Here is a 19598-nt window from a genome sequence, read left to right on the forward strand (position 1 = left end):
TCTCTAAGAACATATCATCATTATGTTCTAAGAACATATCACTGATCACCTCTAATATGTTCTTGCTCTCAGCTATGGTGGTTGCCATAGTTCCCCATCCTGCCACTAAACCTGGCTCTGTGGACTACAGAGGCACTCCTAGTGCCTTCATTATTTCTCCTCAACAACAGATGTATTCCTGGCTGTGGTAAAGTTGGTAGCAAGCCCCTCAAACTCTGAAAGTCTGTATAGGTTGTGCTTTGCTGGTTCCTGTTTTGAGGTGGTGTAAGTGTCCCATCAGCCTTTCCCTGCTGCGCTCCCACCACGGCTGTTCATGCAGGATGAAAACTGAAGGTGGATGCCACCTACAGAGGTGGTAGGGCTGCTGGGGGAAAAGCTCGTCTGCAGGAGTGTGATGTCTTGCCACACGCTGTAGGACAACTCCCACACTAAAGGGAGTTTGGACCTGGCAGAAATAGGAGAGCAAGGAATTTGGCTTGTCATTATTAGTCAGTGAAACCATGGGATTCTTCTGCCACTTTTCTCTCTGTCTGCATGCAGGCAAAGCTTCCATGTGGACTGCAGGGAGGCTTGAATGAGTATGAAATGCAGACCACAAGTAGGTAAAGATGAGGATCTACTTCTTATGCAAAGGGTGGCATGGTAAGGGAGTTACTGGGACAATTATATATGGAGCCTTTAAGGAAATAATAGCATAAATAAGGAAACCGCTACAGATCATTTGCCTTGCCAAAACCAATAAGGACAACAGTACTCACACCCTGGAGCTGGCTCTCTGCTTACACCTCTACTCTGGGATCTGTAAATCCACGCTTGCCTTCGTTAACCAGAGTGGGCCTCTCAGTTCTTGTGTGCCAGACCAACACCTAGAAGGAATCATGGAGAGTTCAGGGGCTCTGGATGCCATGGAAATGCTGAGAGCAGCACACATCCCTCGGGTGGGATCCTCAGCAACCTGGGGCTCACAACTGTTTGAAGCATGCGATGATTCAACCGGATTGAGCCTGGGAGAGACTTTACATGCGCATGAAACAGTGTCAAGGAGGAGGGGTTGTTCTGGAGCAAAAACCCAGACTCAACCTTCTGCCAACCCTCCTCTTCAAAGAAAGTAGCCTGGGCACGAATTTTATGCCTGAGGCTCTTTATTAACACAGAGTGCATAGCACTGACTGTTCCTCAGCACTCCCTGAGCTTCACATCTGTGAAGAATTTGGCAGGCTCTGCCCATCTGTCCCAGCACCATTCGGCACTGACATGTGCCAGCACAGGGCAGGCATAGTGGAAGGTGGAGGAGCATGGCAGGAGGCTGTAAAAGCAGCCAGGACACGGCAAGGAGAATATATCTTTCAAAGTCCCTTGTCCTACTCACCTTCGTGCAGTTGGCTGCTTTGGGCTCCAGCCCATCCATAGTCACTAGATCCTTCAGCAAACTAGTTTCCTGGTAGCCTCCTTTAACACCCTCCAGCTTGAAACTGGCCTGAGGCTTCTCCAGGATCAGCTTGATGCTGATAGCAAATCCAGCCATGTCAATAGCAAAGGGTCGGTTAGGATCAAAGACGGTTTTCCAGCCCACCACCTTCCCTGCTGGGCTCACTTTTGGGGATTCGTACCGCAGCCCCCCAACGAAAGCCACCGGCCAGACAGACACCCGCCTCGTGTAGCGCATCTGTGTGCCAGAAAGAAACAGTGCTGTGAGAATTCAGCCCCGCATTGTCTGTCCCGACCCATTCGTGTACCATCTTCTGCACCTGTCCTCCCCCGCTGAGCTCCCACACAATCACACAGCTCCAGGCAGCACAAGCTCCTGTTCGCCTGTGCTACTGCCTGAAGCTACAGCTTGCAGAGACACGAGGCTGTTACAGCACGGACTTCTCTGACCACCAAACTCACTGCTTTTCTGTGCTCGTGTTCAGTCCCTCAGAAGAAGGAAAACCTTTGGTTTTCTGCTCTCATCTGAACTTCTATCATCTTTTTAAAATGTTATCATTTTGGTAAATGCCAAACACAACTTCTACCAAGCCTCTAGCTCTGTATTATCAACTCCACTCACACCAGCTTCACCCTCATGCAAGTAATCTCCCTCCCTGACTGATGCTTCTTTGTCCTTATTTATTACGAATTCCCTCCACCCTTGTTCTTCCATCCATGGCTACTACCTAAAAGAGTGGGGGTTTACTGAAATGATCAGAAAGGATCAGGAAAGAAGTAAGAAAAGATGAGCGTAACAGAGATTTCAAAAATTCTGAAAACTGGAAACGTGTTCTGATGCATAACTCTGTATTTCAAGTGGCATAGTACAGTTTGGCTTAAATTGGCAACGAGGGACTTTACTGGATTTTTGCAAGTTTACAATAGACTTGGCATCTCAAAAAAGCCAGGTTTCCAGCAGAAGTCTGGGCAAGGTTCTGTGATTCCAGGGGCACAGCCCTGTTGTGGTGGCTGGAACTCACAGTACAGAAGGGCAGCCAGGGAGAAAAGGTGGATTAAAAAGTCAGTCAACATTTCTAACATCTCCTACCCATCGCACCCCTTCAACAGTGCAGATTTGTGCTTTGCCAGGAGTTTGTCTTTGATGCTTATTTAAATCAGGTCAGTGCTCCCTGAGGAGAGGTATAAATTCTGGAGTATATATCCTCTGGTCCCTGGCAAAAGAGGCTCTGGCTAGTGCAGTGCTGTGTGAGCCACATCTGCAGCCTATACCATGGCAGATGTGCTCTTTGCTCTTTCAGCCCTTGGCAGCACGGCTGCTGGGTTTGCATAACTATAGGTTTGCATCTGCCCTAGACCCAGCTCCCGCTGAGCGCAGAGCAGGTGAGGAAGGCTCTAGGCAGCATGCCAGAGCCCTTGCCTCCCGGCTGATGCTGAGTCCGATGGTAGCCCTTTCTTAAAGGTCTTTGCAAGTGCGCCTGGCCTTAAGAGGCTTTGTAGCTGTGTGCTGCTTTTCTGTCCCAAGTAATTTTACAGTTCTTACCTCTTCAAAGAGCTCCAGGCTGTAGGTGTTATCATCATCAGCAAAATACACTACCCCTTCTGGAGGCGCTGTGTTGCTGAAGCTGTCCCTCAGCCAGTGCAGCCCCAGGTTCCTCTGTAGTGTCCCCCTTGGGGTGTGGGATGGGATCCAGGACAGCCCCAGCTTCAGACTCTTGGGTGTTTCCACATTGAGGTGGGTGAAGTTGAGCCCTGCCTTCTCCAGCAGGTTGGATACCAGGTTGGTCCTCCGGGGCGAGTCCTCCACCACCACCCAGTGGAGGTTCTGTACGTGTAGGAAGGTGTTGGCCAGACGGGTCAGCTCAGCTTTTTGCACTGGCCGGGTGTAGGTAGGGGTGATAACGAAGATGGTTGGCAGGGTGTCTGACCATGGTGGAGGCCTGGAGTACACATAATTCTGGATGACTTTAGGCGTTGCCCTTATGCTTTGCTGCTGCCGAATGCATGACGGGAGGCCTTCTTCTCTCAGTGCAGATGTACCATTGAGGAGAGCTTTAGAGGTCACGTTCTCATCTGTTTCTTCTGGGGCAGAAGGAAGGAAGGAAGGAAGAAGAAGAAAGATGTTAGAGAACTAATTGCTGCTGGGCTGCCTCCTCTCCAGGGAGTGCTGGGGACACATCTGCTTGGAGCCAGTGCTCAGCACATCAGCATCCTCTCCCCAAAGCCAGCCTAAGGTGCATGTTTAACGCACTCTTAAAAACAGTTTGTGTGCCTGCTATAGGCAAACCCTGAGGGGGCCTGCAGGCAAGTTTGTCTTTGTTTAACCCATCCCTCAAGAGAGCATCTCCTGTAGAGGGTTCGCACCAGCAATCATCACAACCACCAGCACACTGACAGCAGAACTCTTGCACTTACTTCTCAGCAGGCTGAGGTAGTGGGTGGTTGGGTACTGGTGCCACAAGGTTAGGAGAAGAGCCCATGGCAAGGCAATCAGGAGCGTGGTAAGAAGGTTACGTCTCCTCAGCATGCTGCAGAGAGCTTCCAATGCCCAGGCATCTCTCTAACTTTCAGAGCAGAAAAAAAAGTGTAAGGGCCCTGAAATATCAGTCACCGCAAACATTAGGGCAGTAAGTCTAGAGGCCAAATTAATGGATTGTGTTTGACTTGCTTGGAGGGAAGGCACGATAAATGTTGGGCCCCGATCCAGCGAAGCGTTTGTCTAAGTATAAGTTTACAAGGAGCCCCATTAATGTGGCAGGCCTGAACCATTATCCAGCTGCCCTGGCCAATTCCTGTGCTATTGAACAGAAGTTTTTATCTATTTATGTTGCTATAAAGAACCTCCTGCTGCCCCGTGATGAACCCACTGTCCTTGACTTAGGGTTGATCATGTTGCTGATTCTGAAGCCAGAGAGGACTGTTACTTGCCCCCTCTCTGGAGCTGGTATTCAATCCCGAGCTTTGTGATGACCACTTAATTTGCTTCCTTTGTCGAATTTTTTAAAACTGTGTGCAAGATTTGTGTTCCTGCATATGCAAGTGGACAAACCAGAAAATGTCAGGTATCTTCAAGACAGCAAGCATCTCATTGACTCCTGCAGTTTTAATTCATTCTCCTTATGCATATACATTGAGGCAATCAGGGATGTACACTATCACCTACTGAGTTTTCCACAAAATCCCTGCCTCGGTCATTCCACAGTGCTGGTGATGCCTGCTGACAATGTAATTATTCTATGTCCCTTTCTACTCCTGGCTTGCAGCATTAGTTTAAACCACAGACTTCAGAATACTTTAATGCCTTTCTTAGCATTTCTGTAATGTACATAGTCGTGAGATCTGAGGAATCGCAATATTTGTTTTCGAAACTCTTTCTGTAAGATGAGAGGAACTAAAAGAAAATAAAGAGAAATAAAGGACAGAAGTATCAGGAACAGTCAGCTACAGGGGGTGGCTTATTTACAGATGGTCCAAGATACAGTGATCCTAATCCTGTGCTTGATTTTTCGCAATTGTTGAGCACCTTCAGCTCCCACTAGTTAATATGATTAGTAAGCGGTCCGCCTGCCTGGAGGTCAGATCCTTGGCTTCTCAAGGTAGCCGTGCCTTCAACAAAATATCCAACATTAATGATCCATTTGGAAAGTACAGACTGAAGTATTAGGATGTCTACTGCAGACCACTTACTTGTTCAGGGACATAACTCAGCCCTGTGTAAAGCCATAGCGGGATGAGATCCCAGCCCTGGCTCACCTGTCTGAAAGACCCTTGTGTGCAGTAAATCGTAGACGCATGAGAACCCAGAGATGACTTCTGGAAATCCAACATCAGATGGGCTTGCCTAGTGCATGTGCTGCCTTCTGTAGGCTCTGGCCATACGGTCAGGAACATTTTCTTCTAGCTTCTGCTTTAGTCCCTCTCAGGGTATAAAATCTCCCAGTGCTGTTATTACACACCAGCAACAAAAGCAGTGCTCCAGAAAGCGGGATCCACTTCTGCTGCTGCACAACAGCAGCCTGTGGAAACATAGAAGGATGCAGAGCAGAGTGACTTGTTACCACCTGAGGCCTTTCTGCTATCACTCCAAGCAGGCTGCCTGACGTTTGATAGTTGGGTTTTATTCCCCCCTCTCTCCTTCCCCTCTCTTTCCTGGTAACGTCTGTAATCTGTTTCTTCTGGGATTACCTTTCTGATGCCAAATACTTCTCCTGGTGGACTTCCTCACTACCACAGTGATGCTCACTAGGAGGCAAAGGGAGCATAAAACTTTCATTAGCCTCCTGCAGAGAGATTTCTGTTGGGAAACTACAGTCACATGCCCTGGGAACTGGAGAGCTGCTGAACAGCACAGCCCCACCGAGCCCTCTTGCTCTCCTAGGCTGAAGGCAGTTTGAGGGAAGACAGCGACAGCATCACACTGGTACAAAGGATGGAAAGGAGGTTCAAACCAGTTGGCTCTAAATTCCTGCTCTGCCAGGGGTTTCCTAGGTGTACAGAAGGCCAGTCATCTAAAACCAGGGTCCTCAAAGGGATGTGGGCACATTTTGTGCAAAGGAAACTCCTTGCTGGGATCGGGGCTCAGCAGCTCCTCATCTGTCCGAAGGGGAAGGGTTGCCTTGCTTCAGCCTCAGAGAACCGTGTGAGACTGGTCCAACAGGGCTCTGCTTTGCAGTGACAGCAGCCACATGGCACACCTGGAAGATGTCAGGGGATGCTATTCTAAATTAATCCTCTGGGACCTTCTTAGGGCCTGTCTTTGTTTTTTTCCCTGACATTTTACCTTGGTATCCTAAAAAAACAAGGATTATGCAATTGCAGGGCTCATCAGTGCCCGAGTCCCAGTAACCATCAAACCCATTTCAGCCAAATCTGACAGAAGACTAGCATGTCTCAGCAAGCCTTCTGGTGGGCAAGTAGATACTCACTAGCCCTCTCAAGGAAATTGCTGTAACATGAGCTTGTTCCTTGTCAGACACCAACGGTACAACGTTGGAACAAACCCTCAAGGAAACCTGTCTTCACTGTTACCCAAACCAACTGTTTGTGGTGATAATCTCTAATGCTTCTTACTCCTCACTCAGGAAACACCTTGGTGCCCATTCCTCTACTGTCAAGTGATGGAAAACTGATGAAGAAGTGGGCCAAGGAACCTGTGTGGCCAGGGGCACATAGGAGTGCTTTGGTGATGCCAGCAGCAGCCTTGTGCAGCAAACATGCTGGCTCGCATAACTCCATTGCTTTCTGGCAGCTGGGTCCAGGGCAAGTACAAATGTCTCCTTCAAGCTTTAGTGCCAAAGGTGTACGTGTTTGGTAAGGTAGAGATCTAGGCTGGATGCGGGGGGTGGTGGTGGTGTTACCCACACCAGGGGTTGCCTTCCTTCCAGGAAATCCCTTCCCTTACCAGTGTACCAGTACAGAGCAAAGCTTCCCATCACTCAGGGCCATGAGAACAGACAAAGCCACCAAAGAAATACAAGGAGGGTTCTGTACTGCCTCGTAACGGCAGCAGACACCTAGGTCCACCCTGGGCCCTGGCTTGGGGTCATTGTAGCTCTTTGCTTCCTCTAGTATGCTTACAATTACAAATGTCCCTGCACTAAAGTTAGGCAGCCAGGGTTTTTTCCCTTTGATAAAATGCCTTGATAATACAGGCACAGTTTCTATGCAGCAGGCCTGCCACTGCTGCAAACTCAGGTCGCTTCTGGAGTGAGGAGAGGAGGAGGTGGTGGTGGCAGCTGTGTTACCAAGAGAGCACAGAGGAGAGTGGATCAGAGTTAGAAGAGCTTTAATAAATTCCCTTTCTAGTTCTTTCTCCTCCTCCTCACAGCCAGCCCTGTTCATGCTTCCCAGACACTGCAAACAAGTGGAGATGCTGTCTGTGTGTGCAAGTCCCCTGGTGCTCCTGGCTCATTTATTTCTACATGCATCTTCTCTCTATTGCTTTTCCAAAGCATGCAATGCTGAACAAGTTAAACCCCACACAAAGCACCAGGTTGCTTGCGAACCTCACAGAGGAGCTGACTTTAACCCCATTTTCAGACAATCTGTCTTGGAATATTTTATTTTCTCGTTAAAACATTACATTCTCTCTCCCACTGCCATCCCCTGCATCCATCATGCTTGTGCTCTTTTTGGTTCCTTTACATCTTTCACCTGCTTTTTCTCAGTTGCTGAGAGTGTCTCTTTCCCCCTGTTTCCAGGACTAGAGGAATCCCCTGGCCTACTAATAATTTTAGCCTTTGTCTTTTCTCCTTCCTTCCCCACACAAAGACCCTTTGCATTTTCTTCATGTCCATCCCACATGGAATATTTCCCACTAAGTGGTCCATTAAAGCATCAGCCCATCCTTTTGTAAACACAGCATCAAAACCCAGTCACACATCAATGCCTCTGGGTAGCCTGCTGATGGCCCCAGTGGGGCTTGCAGAGGTTTACAGCACGTATTTTTACCTACTTTTTATAATTAAAACCCAAGTCTCCTAAGTAGCTCAGATGAATTGCGTGCCTGGCTGGCAGGCATTGCTGTGTGTATTCTTGGCACAACCAGCTACCTTCCCTCTGCCTTTAAACCCATTCAGAGCAGGTCCTATGAAATGAGATTCAAGATCCGAAGAAAATTTTGTGGTGATCTAGGCCCACCTCCAGCGATCATCCCGTAATTCCTGGGTTTAAACTGTAGAGGGCAGGGACTGTCTCTTAATGTGCTTGTACGGTCCCGCACTGATCCCAACAGGAGCCTTTGGATGCGTTTGCAATACAAATATTATTGATTGCACTCTCTTGCTGGCTCTTTTCCTCCCTTGCTGTTTCCCCTGTCCTGCCTATTCCCCTTTCTCTTCCCTTCCGTTTTCTTTTCTTTTTTCCCCCCCTAGTGTCTCCTGCAGCCCTTGTTTGTGTTACACACACCCTTAACAACATTAGCTGGATGTTTGATGGATGCCTTCAATATGCTGCCTGTAGCCTTCTTGAGCTGTTTTCCAATTACACATCCCTCTTCTTAATTTCATCCATCAATCTTCCGTTCTCCATTAAAAAATAAACAAACACACATTCACAGAGTACAAAGCTGAGTATGATAGGGACAAAATGTTTCTCGTACTACTCTCGCTTCACACTGCTTTGACAGCCTTCTCAATTCCCAGGACACAACACCAACCAGTCTCTTTTTAAGCTCATGTGCTGATGCAGGGGGCATTAACCTGAAAGGATTCAGGAGAAGAGAATGAAAGAAGCACATGCAGGGGAGAAAAGCCCAGCCCCAGCCTGGATGCCCCAGATTGGTGCTGAAGAGAAGCAAGATCTGGCTGAGGTTCAGAGCATCGCATGTGACTGATCTCTTCAACTGCTGTTGACTAATTACCAACAGGGTACAATTTGTTACAGGCAGGGCAGCTCAGATGTTGGGAGAGGGATAAGGATTCCCAGGCTGGAGAACAACCCAGGCAGCTTCACTGTTCAGATACAACTTTAAGAGTTCACATATGTGACTTTTTCCCTGGGTTGCAGAGTAGTTTGGAAGGACGTGTAGGGTGAATGGTAGAGAAAGGTGGAAGTCAGGGAGAGGCCCAGCTAACCGGGAATTGTAAAGCTGACATGGGAGTTCAGGTGCCTGCGATTCTCCCAGAACCCTGCCAAAAAGCCGCTCTTTTTACATCCTCTTTGATAACTCAGAAATGGTGAGGATCATACGGCCTTTGGTAGTTCTGCTCTGAGGTTTCGGTTCTGCCCTCCACCTGCCTGATCCGCATGAGAGCCATACCTTTCAGAAAGTTTGCTCTGCAAGAAAGGTGCTTTTGCAGCCTCTGGTTCAGGGCAGCCAGCCTGTCTGAGCTGGGCTTAGAAGACCCTGAGCACTGGACCGACCCTAGCCCCAAGGCTGTCTGTCTGTAGCCTGAGATGCAGATTCTAAAGATCATTATCTTCCCAGAGGGACAAATTTTACAGTTCAAACTGTCCCCCGGGAACACCCTGCCATCCAGTGTAGAGATTTTCTAGGCAATCACCCAAAGCAAACTAGTCTCAGCTAATGGAGCCAAAAGCTTCCAGAAACACCCCGTAATCTTGGTTTGTACCATGTCTGCAAAGCTACTGTTCTGTGTGTACCCTGGGAGGAGAGTTGTGCGGGGAGGGGAGAGGGGCAGGAGGGGCAGAACTGGAGCAGAGCTGCTGGCAGGTGCAGATGACTCAATTTCACCCACTGAAACTGTCAGCAGGGTTTTGGGTTTGTTTTGCCTGCGTTGTGCTGCCTCTCCCCACAGCCACCTTGAGGAAGTCCATGCAGATTTCATGAGTTCCCTAACTCCCGGTGTGGGAGATGCGATGTTGAAGGCAGAGCAGGGAGCTTTCAATTATTGATGAGAGCGACCTCTCTTTAAACAAGGAATGCATAATTCATGGCGGTGCCGGTATTTGTGGTGATCAGCAACGGCTCCGTCTCTGCTTTGCTGAGATCCACAGGAAGCTGCTGTCCCTTCTCCCCCCATTCCCTCGGGCCCGTCAGAGCCTTCAGCCGAAACTTCAATACTGTTTAAAATTGAGACACGCCAAGATGCCGCAGCGCTTCCCCTCGCCGGGCAGCCTCCTGCCTGTTCGAGATGTGCACAATCAAGTGGGAGGACGGATTCAAGGAACCACAGAAGTGGGTGGAAGGGGTTATTGCTCTGGGATAAGCAGGGGTAATTACTGTGCAAACACAGCCGCAACAGGACATTTCTCAGCAGCAGGACTCCTCTGACCCTCAGACAGGTCCGCGGGAACGACAGTGATGTAGGACAGAAAGGGCAGGCTAGACCTAAAGGACAGAGCCTGAGGGTTCAAGTCCAGCTGTACTTCTCGTGGGGGTAGGAAGCAGAAAGGGGAAAGGAAGATTAGGTTTTCTGCTCAAGAAGCAGGAATTTCTCCCTTAAACTCTGCTGGAACCGGGGGGTGGAAAAGCGGAGGGGAAAAAAAGAAGGAAAAGTATTTTTTTCTAGGAAAGGAAATGTTAATGATGGAACAGGGAAGGGAAAGGCTCCTTGCTAAACCCGCCACTGGGATCTTATCCTCCCAGTAGCACAGACAATGAGGACGACTGTGGTCCTGGCGGAAGGTAGAAGGGTGCTCTTCTGCTGGGGGTTTTAATTGCCCCTCTGCTGCCGACCTTGGGAATGGCTCAGTGCGAGCAATGCTGCCATCTGAACGGGGTGAGCACCTCCTTACCGCTTGTGGGGACAGAGGGCAAGGCAAAATTAACTGAGCCCCCTGGAAAGACAAACCCCAGAGAACTTCAAATAATAAAACAATACGGGGAAGGATGGCCAGGTCCTTCCCCAGGGCAGGAAGAGCAGAACTACCAGCAGCTGTGGGGTTTCAAGGCTCAGCCCCATCTACACTCTGTCACTCAGTGCACAGGCTCCTGCAGGGACAACTTCCCGGGGATGTGAGTCACTCCCAGCCGAACAGCCGCCCTTCCCAAGCCCCCGCGCTTCTTCCTCAGATGCAAAGAAAAGCTTCATCCTCTCCCTGCCAGCTCCAATCTCTTTGCCATATGGGAGTGCCGTTACTTCAGCCCAGAAACCAGGCTTGTCCTTGGGGAATGCGCCATGCACCCCCCCATCCCGCCACCACCTGTGCAAGCCCAAGTCAAGCATCTTCCTCCAAGCTTGGTCCATAAACAGCTCAGCACGGCACCTTTCCCAAGAGCATCCTTATCCCAGACGTGTGGCTAGTGCCTGAGCAGCACGGAGTGGGGGAGGGTGATGCTTTTTACAGGGCTTTGTTCTGAAGTTGTTTTTTTTTTTTAAAAAAAAAAAAAAAGGCAAAAAAACCACCCAACAGAAAACAAAAAAGAAATGTTGACGAAGCTAATTAAATCTGCTGGCTAGGTCCCGCGGGAGCCAATACTTTCGAGACAGCACGTGGCTCAGCCTGCTATCCCCAGGTAGATCAAGGGTATCCAGGTCCTATCTGGGCTATCAGCAGGGACAGAGATAACCCATTTCAGATACAGGCTAGACCTTGAACTTGGCTGCAAAGCCCAGCTATGCAGGGAGCCTTCCAGAGCCTGCAAAGGAGGTCTAAACCAGGCTATTTTTAATTAGCCCAGACCCAAACGTCCTTCATGATTGACCCATGTGCCCTGCCATTGCCTTCCTGTCCCCCTGAGCTTTTGTGAGGGTGGGCTGTGACTCAGAGGGACGCAGCCCTCTGCCCTGTCCCAATTTCCCTGTGCTGCAAAGTCATAATCCAGCGATGCCAGAAATACCTGGGAAATAATTGGCAGCTCCGGCCCAAACAGAAGCAGGAGGTACCAGATGTCTCCTGAGAAAGCCAGCTCTCTCCTGACAGAGCTCTCTGCCTGCAGTTATCCTCTCCTGACAGGGAAGTTTGGGGCTTATTCAAACATCGGCTTCTCTCTCCTGCTGCCGAGCTCTGGCAGAACTGAGATCCTTTTTAGACACTGATGACTATTACAGAATAATCATTCCAAATGTATCAGCATGAATCAGCCCAATAGCTGCATTATCAGAAAAAAAAAAAGGGGGGGGAAAAAAAAAAAAGAGGGGCTTGCTTTTTTCTGAGAAAGCAAAATAATTCTAAGGAAGCAAAAACAATACTGGATTGTTCCGAAGTATCTGTACATTTTATCCAGAGCTTTCCCTACTGAGTTAACAGCTGATGCCTGTTCAGCAGGAGTGGGAGCTGTCATTTTACAGGTTTCTTACAAAAGCAGAAAGGAAAAACCCATAGTATTTGCTTCCAGAACATTTTCAAAGACGGAGAGGAATTACTTTTTCCGAGAAAAAAGGTATTATTTGATGGATAATTACATTTCACAGGTGCTTGTTTGAGGGAAAAAAATAAAATATCACGTTGATCACAAGCTCTTTGTAAAGATATGGGGCCCAAAAGCCAGTGCTGTTCCTCTGGTAGCAGCCAGGATGCAGAGATGGGCTTTGATCTTAGCTATGTGTCAATATGACATCAAATGCAGACCTCCAGAGGAACACACTATCACTAATGCACACCCTTGATTGATTTAGACAGCTTGTTTTCCTCCTGCTTTCAAAGGCAATGTTAAAATGCTCTTCCCTGCTGGACTTCCCGGTTACTCCTAGGGAGGGCAAAAGAAACCGAAGGAGAAGCTGCTGTGGCTGAAATCACACTGCAAATGAGCGGAACGGTAATTATGTCATTTAAAACACAGATGTACCTAAAGATGTCTACTGTCTTCCCGAAACCTGTGGAAATACTGACATTTTAAAGCATACACATGTGTGCTCGCACCCTGAAGAATCAGGGTCCAGACCCCTTATTTCACGGAAACAGCTGTGGGCAGAGGATGTGTGCAGGGTATGGGCAACAATCCCCCGGAGTTTTTATTTAGGAATGCTGACTGAATTAAGTGATCAATAAAAGCATCAGGCAAGGAGCAAATTTGGGAGAATGTTTTCGTGGGTGGATGCTCCATAGATTAGCAGAGAGCAGACGCTGGCCATCACCAATGTGTTGCCACCGCATCACGCAGGCGCTGGTTAAGTGAGAAGTGGAAAGAGGAGAAACACCACTTTGGTCTCCTTGATGGACATTTTTGCTGTTGCAGCTCTCTGAGCTGTGTGAAATACGCTCGCTTTGTAACTAGCTGAGATGGTCCAAAATGCTAATTTTTATTTCTTTCTCTGAATAAATCATCAGCACTCATTAGATTTGCCATTTGCTGTGTGGCATCCAAGTGTCGTGCAGACACTTTTAAAAACGAACATAGAACGGAGAAATAAAGTGTCACCTAGAGAATTGTCTTTTGCAATAGATATATGTTATGGTCCGCTGCTTGATTTGTACCTTAAATGCCACAGCTGATCAGTATAGCTTGAGCTCGATTAAAAGAAACACCAGAATGAAAATGAGAGAGTCAGAAGATGACAATGTTTATTCTCCTGCCCTCTGTGTGTGAAATGAAGAGGGAGGAAGGGAGCACAGGAAAAAAGGGTCAGGAAGGCGACAGCCAGTGTCCTGCCGGGGCTGTGCTGCTGTCCTCCCCTGTCCTAACAGGGAAGCTGTTCCCTCCGGACCACAGGCAGGCCACAGCCAAATTAGATGCCAGGGCATCTGAGATCAAGAGACTCGTACTCAATTCCCACCTTCTGGGAATGCCAGGAGAGCAGTCAGTGCAATAGTAGAAATATCTAACTTAGGCACCAGCAGCAGCTGCCAGAAGATAAGCCTACCTCATGAACATTGAGTTTTTCTTTGTAGAAAAAGTACACAGTGGATGCATTTGGGCAAAGAAAGATAGAGCTGAGAAGAGCAAGCGCTAAATGCCCCTTTCTGAGAGCAATCCAGTCCTACCAGAAAGAAAAGGTGCAGGTTTTGGTTTCTGGTTTTCCATGTCTTGCACTGTTAAAATGGAAGAGTCTGTTGGGAAGGCAAGGAAAGCTGCGAGGGAACTGAGGGCAGACACGCTCACAGCATGAGAACCAGCCTCTGCTTTCTCTCTTAGAGCGCACAGGGCTTGCTTGTGTAGGGCTTGCTCTCTGCTGTGCTCCATAACTGCACGTGGGCTGAAAGTGGTCTTTGCAGGTGGTGTGTACAAACCTGCCCTCGGGAGGGAGGCTGTCCTACGCTGTACTGTACTTGTGGGCTTACCTGTGAATTTGTGTGCTTCGGGGCAGCTTGAGATCTGGACGCAAGGAGGGGTTGGATGCTACCCTCCAAGCTGGTAAGTTGTCTGGTCCATCTGTCCCTTGAGCTTGGAGTGTTGTCTTTGCACAAATAAGAGCAAGAAAATAGCTCCTCTGCCCAACTCTGCACTCGGGTCTGCTGGGGAGTGCTGTCCTCCTTGCCTCCCTTCCACATGCCCGGGCTGCCAGTTAGCCTTGGACAGAGCAACTGAGAAGCAGATACAACTGCTTGGAGGGTAAAGATGGACTGGGCTTTGCTTTTTGAACCCTTCTCGGCACTTTAAGAGCCCTTTGAGCTCACTTCAAAGGCAGATCAGGTTGGCCTGAAACATCAAGGCAGACAAAAAGCAGGCTCTCGTTGAAACAAGAGATGGGCTGCTGCTGTAAATCTTAGAGGTGGATATGATTCTCTCCTGATTCTGGGGGTGAATCTGGCTCTTCCCTTGTGCTGGGGGGAGGAAAGCACCCTTCAATTATTTAAAAGTTTTCTGAGCACTGGGGTAGTCTCCCCACTGATAGTGAAGCTGGTAAAAGTGGCAGCTGCAGAACTAGAAACTGGATCTCTGGAAACTCAGGAACACCTTAAAACAGAGGTCCGATTTGTCCTTGCTGGACAACAAACCCCTGCCCTGGACTGGAGCACACTTCTGGTTGCTTCTCACAGCCTTTGTCTTTAACCAGATTCTGTACATTATGTGACTGGTGAACAGTCTTTTCTCTCAGCAGCAAAGTCTCCCTCAACTTACTAACTGTCTCCCACCAGAGGGGTGCTGGCTATGACCCAAACGGGACTGGCCTCAGGGTGATGTTACTAAGGTTGCTCCCATCCACTTCCCCCCCCAAACCCCTGCAAGCGTGCACACACCCTCCATCTCTGGCTGGTGCCTGGCGTGCCAGTCTTCTGTCAACAGTTGTCTTGTAAGTGTGTTCTCAGCATGACAGACACCTCGGTGTTTCTGAGCTGCAGCAGGACGAGGCCAAAAGCAGTTCTCTAAGAGGACATTTGTGGAAGTCAACAAGCCAGATGAGGCATTCCCAGCTTCCCACATGCATGCGTGAACTACTTCTATTCTGCAAAAAATACCCCTGAAGGGCCAGCAACAGTTCCTAGGCAGAGGAAACATCCCAAAACCTCTTGAGGAAGAAGAAGGAAGAAGAAGGAAGAAACTAGCTTCGTGGTCCTGCTGTTGTAACTAATTTCTAGGCTATTTGTTTGTTCTGATGCTCAGGGCAGGACCCATGTTGGGGTTAGGAGAGAAACACCTAGTATCAGATTTTATCTGTCTGATAAGCGCGATGCAGAAGGGAGCACGGAATTCATACCTAGTGACTGTTTTGCACCAGTGTTAACAGCTACAGGACTTGGTTTGACTTCCAGGGAGCTACAGTCCAAGCATGGCTTGTCTTGAGGTACTATGAACATAGCTTGCTGATGGCAGCTTATCTGCCGATGAATGGGAGCAAGCGTTGACAGAAGAGCCACGAGCATCCCTTGCAGCACCTCTGGAAAAGCCTGCTAGGTGGGATGAAGTGTGCAGAGTTTGTCTAGTGGGCTAATGTTACTGGGAGTGCAAGCAAGGAGTCTGCTCATGATACATGAACAGTACTGGGTTTGTTCTCAAGAGGGTGACAAGAGCAGGGAGCACCATGCACGAAGGCTCTTGGAGGTGGCAAGAGGAATTTTTATTTATCCTTTCCCAAAAATTCTTTTGGGGTAAACTACATTCACCCTCAAAAGTCTTTGGTGCATAGTGGTCAGCAATGATGACTGGATCTTAGCAAAGTGCTTAGCAGTGTCCTGTGCCTTCCCTTGTAACGGAGCTGCTGATGCATATCAAGTCATAAGAGATTTGTTGTGTTTTCCTTAATGCTCCAAGAGTCCTGTTCTAACACAGAAGTTAGAAACATCACTTCTGCTGTAAAGAAAGCTCCTTTTATAATTTGATAATGTGCTGCCAAGCGCTGTAGGTTTGAGGGAAACAGCAAACAACACAAAGAGCTGCTAACCAGAATGGGAAACACACTGGGGTTTACTGGAGGAGCTATGGAGAAGCCTATGGGCTGCTACAGTGCAAAAGGAGCCGATACCCCAAGGTGGAGGGGGGATGTGTGAGTGAAAGCCGAGCAGGGGGCTGGATTGGAAAGAACACCTGAAATATCTAGTTGTTGACAAAAGAGAGACTGCAAGGGGTTGATGGGAATAGGATGGAGGAGGTGGTTCCAAGGGGGAGGAAAAAACCAACGGGGTGGGGGAGGAACGCTGGCCAGGCTGAGATCTACCACTTGATAGCGCTTGCCAAAATGCAAATAATTTGTCCTTTCTAAAGATATGCCAAAGGATATTTCAGCTGCCTGGAGCCCTTACTGCCTTTCCTATTGCCCCACAGGCACAAGAAGCTGGCACGCATGTCTGAGGGAGGGAAGAAACTTGGTGTGGACCTTGGAGCAGTAGGATTTGCCAGCTTGCCTCCGAGTACCCAGCCCAGCCCTGAGAGAGAGCTCCGCCAGGCTCGTGTTGGACTTTAGCAGATGCTGCCTGTGGGCTTTGTAGAGGTGCACAGGGATAATCAGGATTTGGTTTCTGTTTGCTTGCTAATTTGAGCCCCTGCTGTGAGATTTGGATGTTTCTGAGGATTCTATATTAGCTTTAATGATTAAAAAATTATTTCAGTGCTTAGTGAAGAAGATGCGTGATCTATCATTGAAGCCGCTTAGCAACAGGACTCATTAAGACACATATTAGTACAGAAAGATACCCTTGCCCCAGCATCCTCTCGGAATGACTATCCACTCATCTAAACAAGATAAAGGTCTTTGCTGGCCTCCTCTGAGGCCAGAGGATAAAGCACTCAACTGTGAAACAAGATTTCTTGGTTCTTTTTCTGGCTTCAACTATGCGTAAGTATGTGGATCTGGGCAAATCATTTCACCTGCTTCAGTGCCTCAGTTCCCCCACAGGTAAGATAAGCACAACAATGTATAAGCACTCTGGGGAAATGACTTTCAAGTGCCTAAGCTCATTAGAGAAAAAACAACCCTTGCAGTGAATAAAAATGCCTCAGCCCCTTGAGAGTAGCTTATACGAACCACGCGGTCCGCATTGCCCTCTTGAAGCCTGATGTACAGTTTGCTAATTATAGGGAGGGGAAAAAAGGTCTTCCCCTAACCCCTTACCACCTGGTGGTAGCCAAGTAGAGACGGTAAAAACCTGTTATCTGGCTCAAAAGAATTAATTTTAGGCAAAGCATGGTGAAGTATTTCTGGTTACCCTTCGAGGAGAAAGAGGGCCTGCCGGTTCTGGGGCAGGACCTAATTTTGCTCACAGGCACGTGCCCGAGAGAAGAGTAACGCTTCATGTGCTTTATTCCCAGAGTCATTCACTGACTCTCTCAGGCAGCACCATTCTCCTTGTGAGGAGAAACTGAGGCAGGGTGGAGGAAGGAGGTATAAAAGGAGGCATTTTGGTCCACAGTGTCAAAGCTGCCGTGCTCCTGGCTCCTGGGCTCGCGTGCAGGACATTGAACATCCTACCTGAATGCACAAGCCTCGGGTAGGTTGTGTGGGGTGGGGGTGAGGGAAGCATAGGTGAAAGGAAGGTGGCGGAAGAAGAATAGGTGTAGGTGAGATACTGAGGTGTGACTTGGAAGTGGTTCCTGAGGGAAGGAGAGGGAACAGGAAAAGAGATGAGGTTAATGGGAATGAGAGAGTGGGGGAAAGTAGGAGGAGGAATGAACAAGGGTGAGGGAGCAGGAGACCAAGTGGGACAGCAAGCAGGAGGCACAGTCAAAGCATCTGAGCTCTCCCTGAAGAGATTGCCTATTTTACTTCTGCCTTTTTTTGTGTGTGATCTTGCCTTAAAATTGCAGGAATGTGGCAGCACAGCACTGGCGCTCTGATTTATTAATTCCATCCCGTCCCACCAGCCCATAAAACAAAAGCATCTGTGTTTGCTCAAGAGGAGCACATGAAGGGCCTCATTCACATCAGAGGTGGAGAGAGAAGCTGGCAGATACAGGGAAGTCATCTGCGCCTCCTTCCTTTTCACCTTTGTGTGGATCTGGGCTGGGGGAAGGGCTGCGGGAGGGAAGGATCCAGGGGATGGGGGGACAGGAGGGAGAAAGCTAAGATGGCCCTGGCATCTGTGCAGGAGAAAGTGGAGGGAGGACCCAAGGAGCACACCAGGCTGGACCACCTCCAGTGAGGAAGGCACCCCAGCACTGCAGGGACGACAAGACCCCTTGCTGCCACCCAGGCTGTCCCGGCGTGGCCTCCGAGGTGGCACTTTGTGCCGTTTTGCCTCGGTGAACGGCAGCCCTATTGCTGTGGTCACAGCCAGGGCTTTCACGGAGCCCAGCACAGTTGCCTGACCTGTGGCTATGGACATAGCCGTAATGATAAATTAAACCTGCCACCCGTAGGAGAAGTATCCCCTTACAGCTGTTTTTTAGCATGCTCTTAGAATGAGAAAAGCTGAGGGAGAGATGATTATTAATTATCCTGCCTTAATGACTGGGGCATGAAAGGGGAGAGGAGCCAGCAACCCCTGCTCCTGCCAGGCAAGGATCAACCATGCTGTTTCTAGCAAGAGGTACCGGGAGATTTTTGTCGGACACAGAGGACCTTGCTAAAACCATATCTCTACCCCTGCCCTTACAGAAGTGTCTTTAGGAGCCAGGCTGCCTTGTAATGCCACACGGAGCGTCACCTCAGGGTCTGCAAGCTACTGCTGCCTGCCTGGTCCTTGGCTTTTCCTCCAAGTTCTCCCACACAGGGACTGCTGAGGAGCAATCCTGCTTTCCTAGCAAAACGCAGTTCCCATGTGCCCTGTACTCCCACACACAAACCCACCGCGAACTTGCAGAATGAGACAATATCGCCGCTCTAAAATGTTTTATCCAGAGCTGAGATTGTCTGACTGCTAACCCTGTTCAGCTTCGGGTAATCCCAGCACTTTGCTTGGCCAGAGGCTGGCCGTACCGGGAATAAATGCCCTTGCTCTCATTGCCAGGGGTAACATCCAAAGAATAGGACCATACCATTCTCTTTTATAATGCAGCATATTCATAAACCAGCACCACACAAAGTTGCCAGGATGCTGGCAGTCTGTTAAAATCAACAGCACAGGCAGGGGAAGCAGCAGCATAAGCAACACTGGATCAGCGCAAATCTCATCAGAACTTAACCTGAACCCGCTCCAGCTGACAAGAACCAAACTGGTGAGAGCTAAGTGTCAGCACACAGGCTGGAGAACACATATTTTTTGCTTCTGTGTGGAAATGAAAATATGCCCCAGTGATCTCCACTCAAACATGTCTGCCTCCTTTTGTCCTTTGTCTCTTACATTGATCAATGTTGTGCGTTTTGGAAAGTACAAGAAATCCTATGCTAGACAATTGTGGGAGGTTGAAGCCTGAAGATTTAGATCTGTTTCAAATGGACTGTCCTGTCCAGTGATGAATATCTGCTATCCATCAAAATGTCTCCTCTTTTCCCGAATCCCACACTCAGCAC

At 48.8% G+C, this 19598-nt stretch overlaps 1 protein-coding gene across 3 annotated transcripts in view; it reads right to left on the reverse strand.

Moving 5' to 3' along the window:
* LOC121089525 (galactosylgalactosylxylosylprotein 3-beta-glucuronosyltransferase 1-like) overlaps positions 1-19598 on the reverse strand; it is a 31242-nt gene that overhangs the window by 6331 nt on the left and 5313 nt on the right. The window contains exons 2-5 of one of the 3 annotated variants that reach the window (XM_040596833.1): positions 3844-3992; positions 2972-3507; positions 1370-1666; positions 759-866 (exon numbers count right to left, since the gene is read on the reverse strand). In XM_040596833.1, coding sequence (XP_040452767.1) covers positions 780-866; positions 1370-1666; positions 2972-3507; positions 3844-3955 — 1032 coding nt within the window. In that variant the 5' untranslated portion in view covers positions 3956-3992 and the 3' untranslated portion in view covers positions 759-779. Of the gene's footprint in view, positions 1-758; positions 867-1369; positions 1667-2971; positions 3511-3843; positions 3993-19598 lie in introns of all 3 variants that reach the window. The other 2 variants (XM_040596832.1, XM_040596831.1) reach the window with 2 other exon arrangements.

The sequence above is a fragment of the Falco naumanni genome, chromosome 5 (assembly GCF_017639655.2).
Source record: "Falco naumanni isolate bFalNau1 chromosome 5, bFalNau1.pat, whole genome shotgun sequence".
Classification (NCBI taxonomy): domain Eukaryota; kingdom Metazoa; phylum Chordata; class Aves; order Falconiformes; family Falconidae; genus Falco; species Falco naumanni.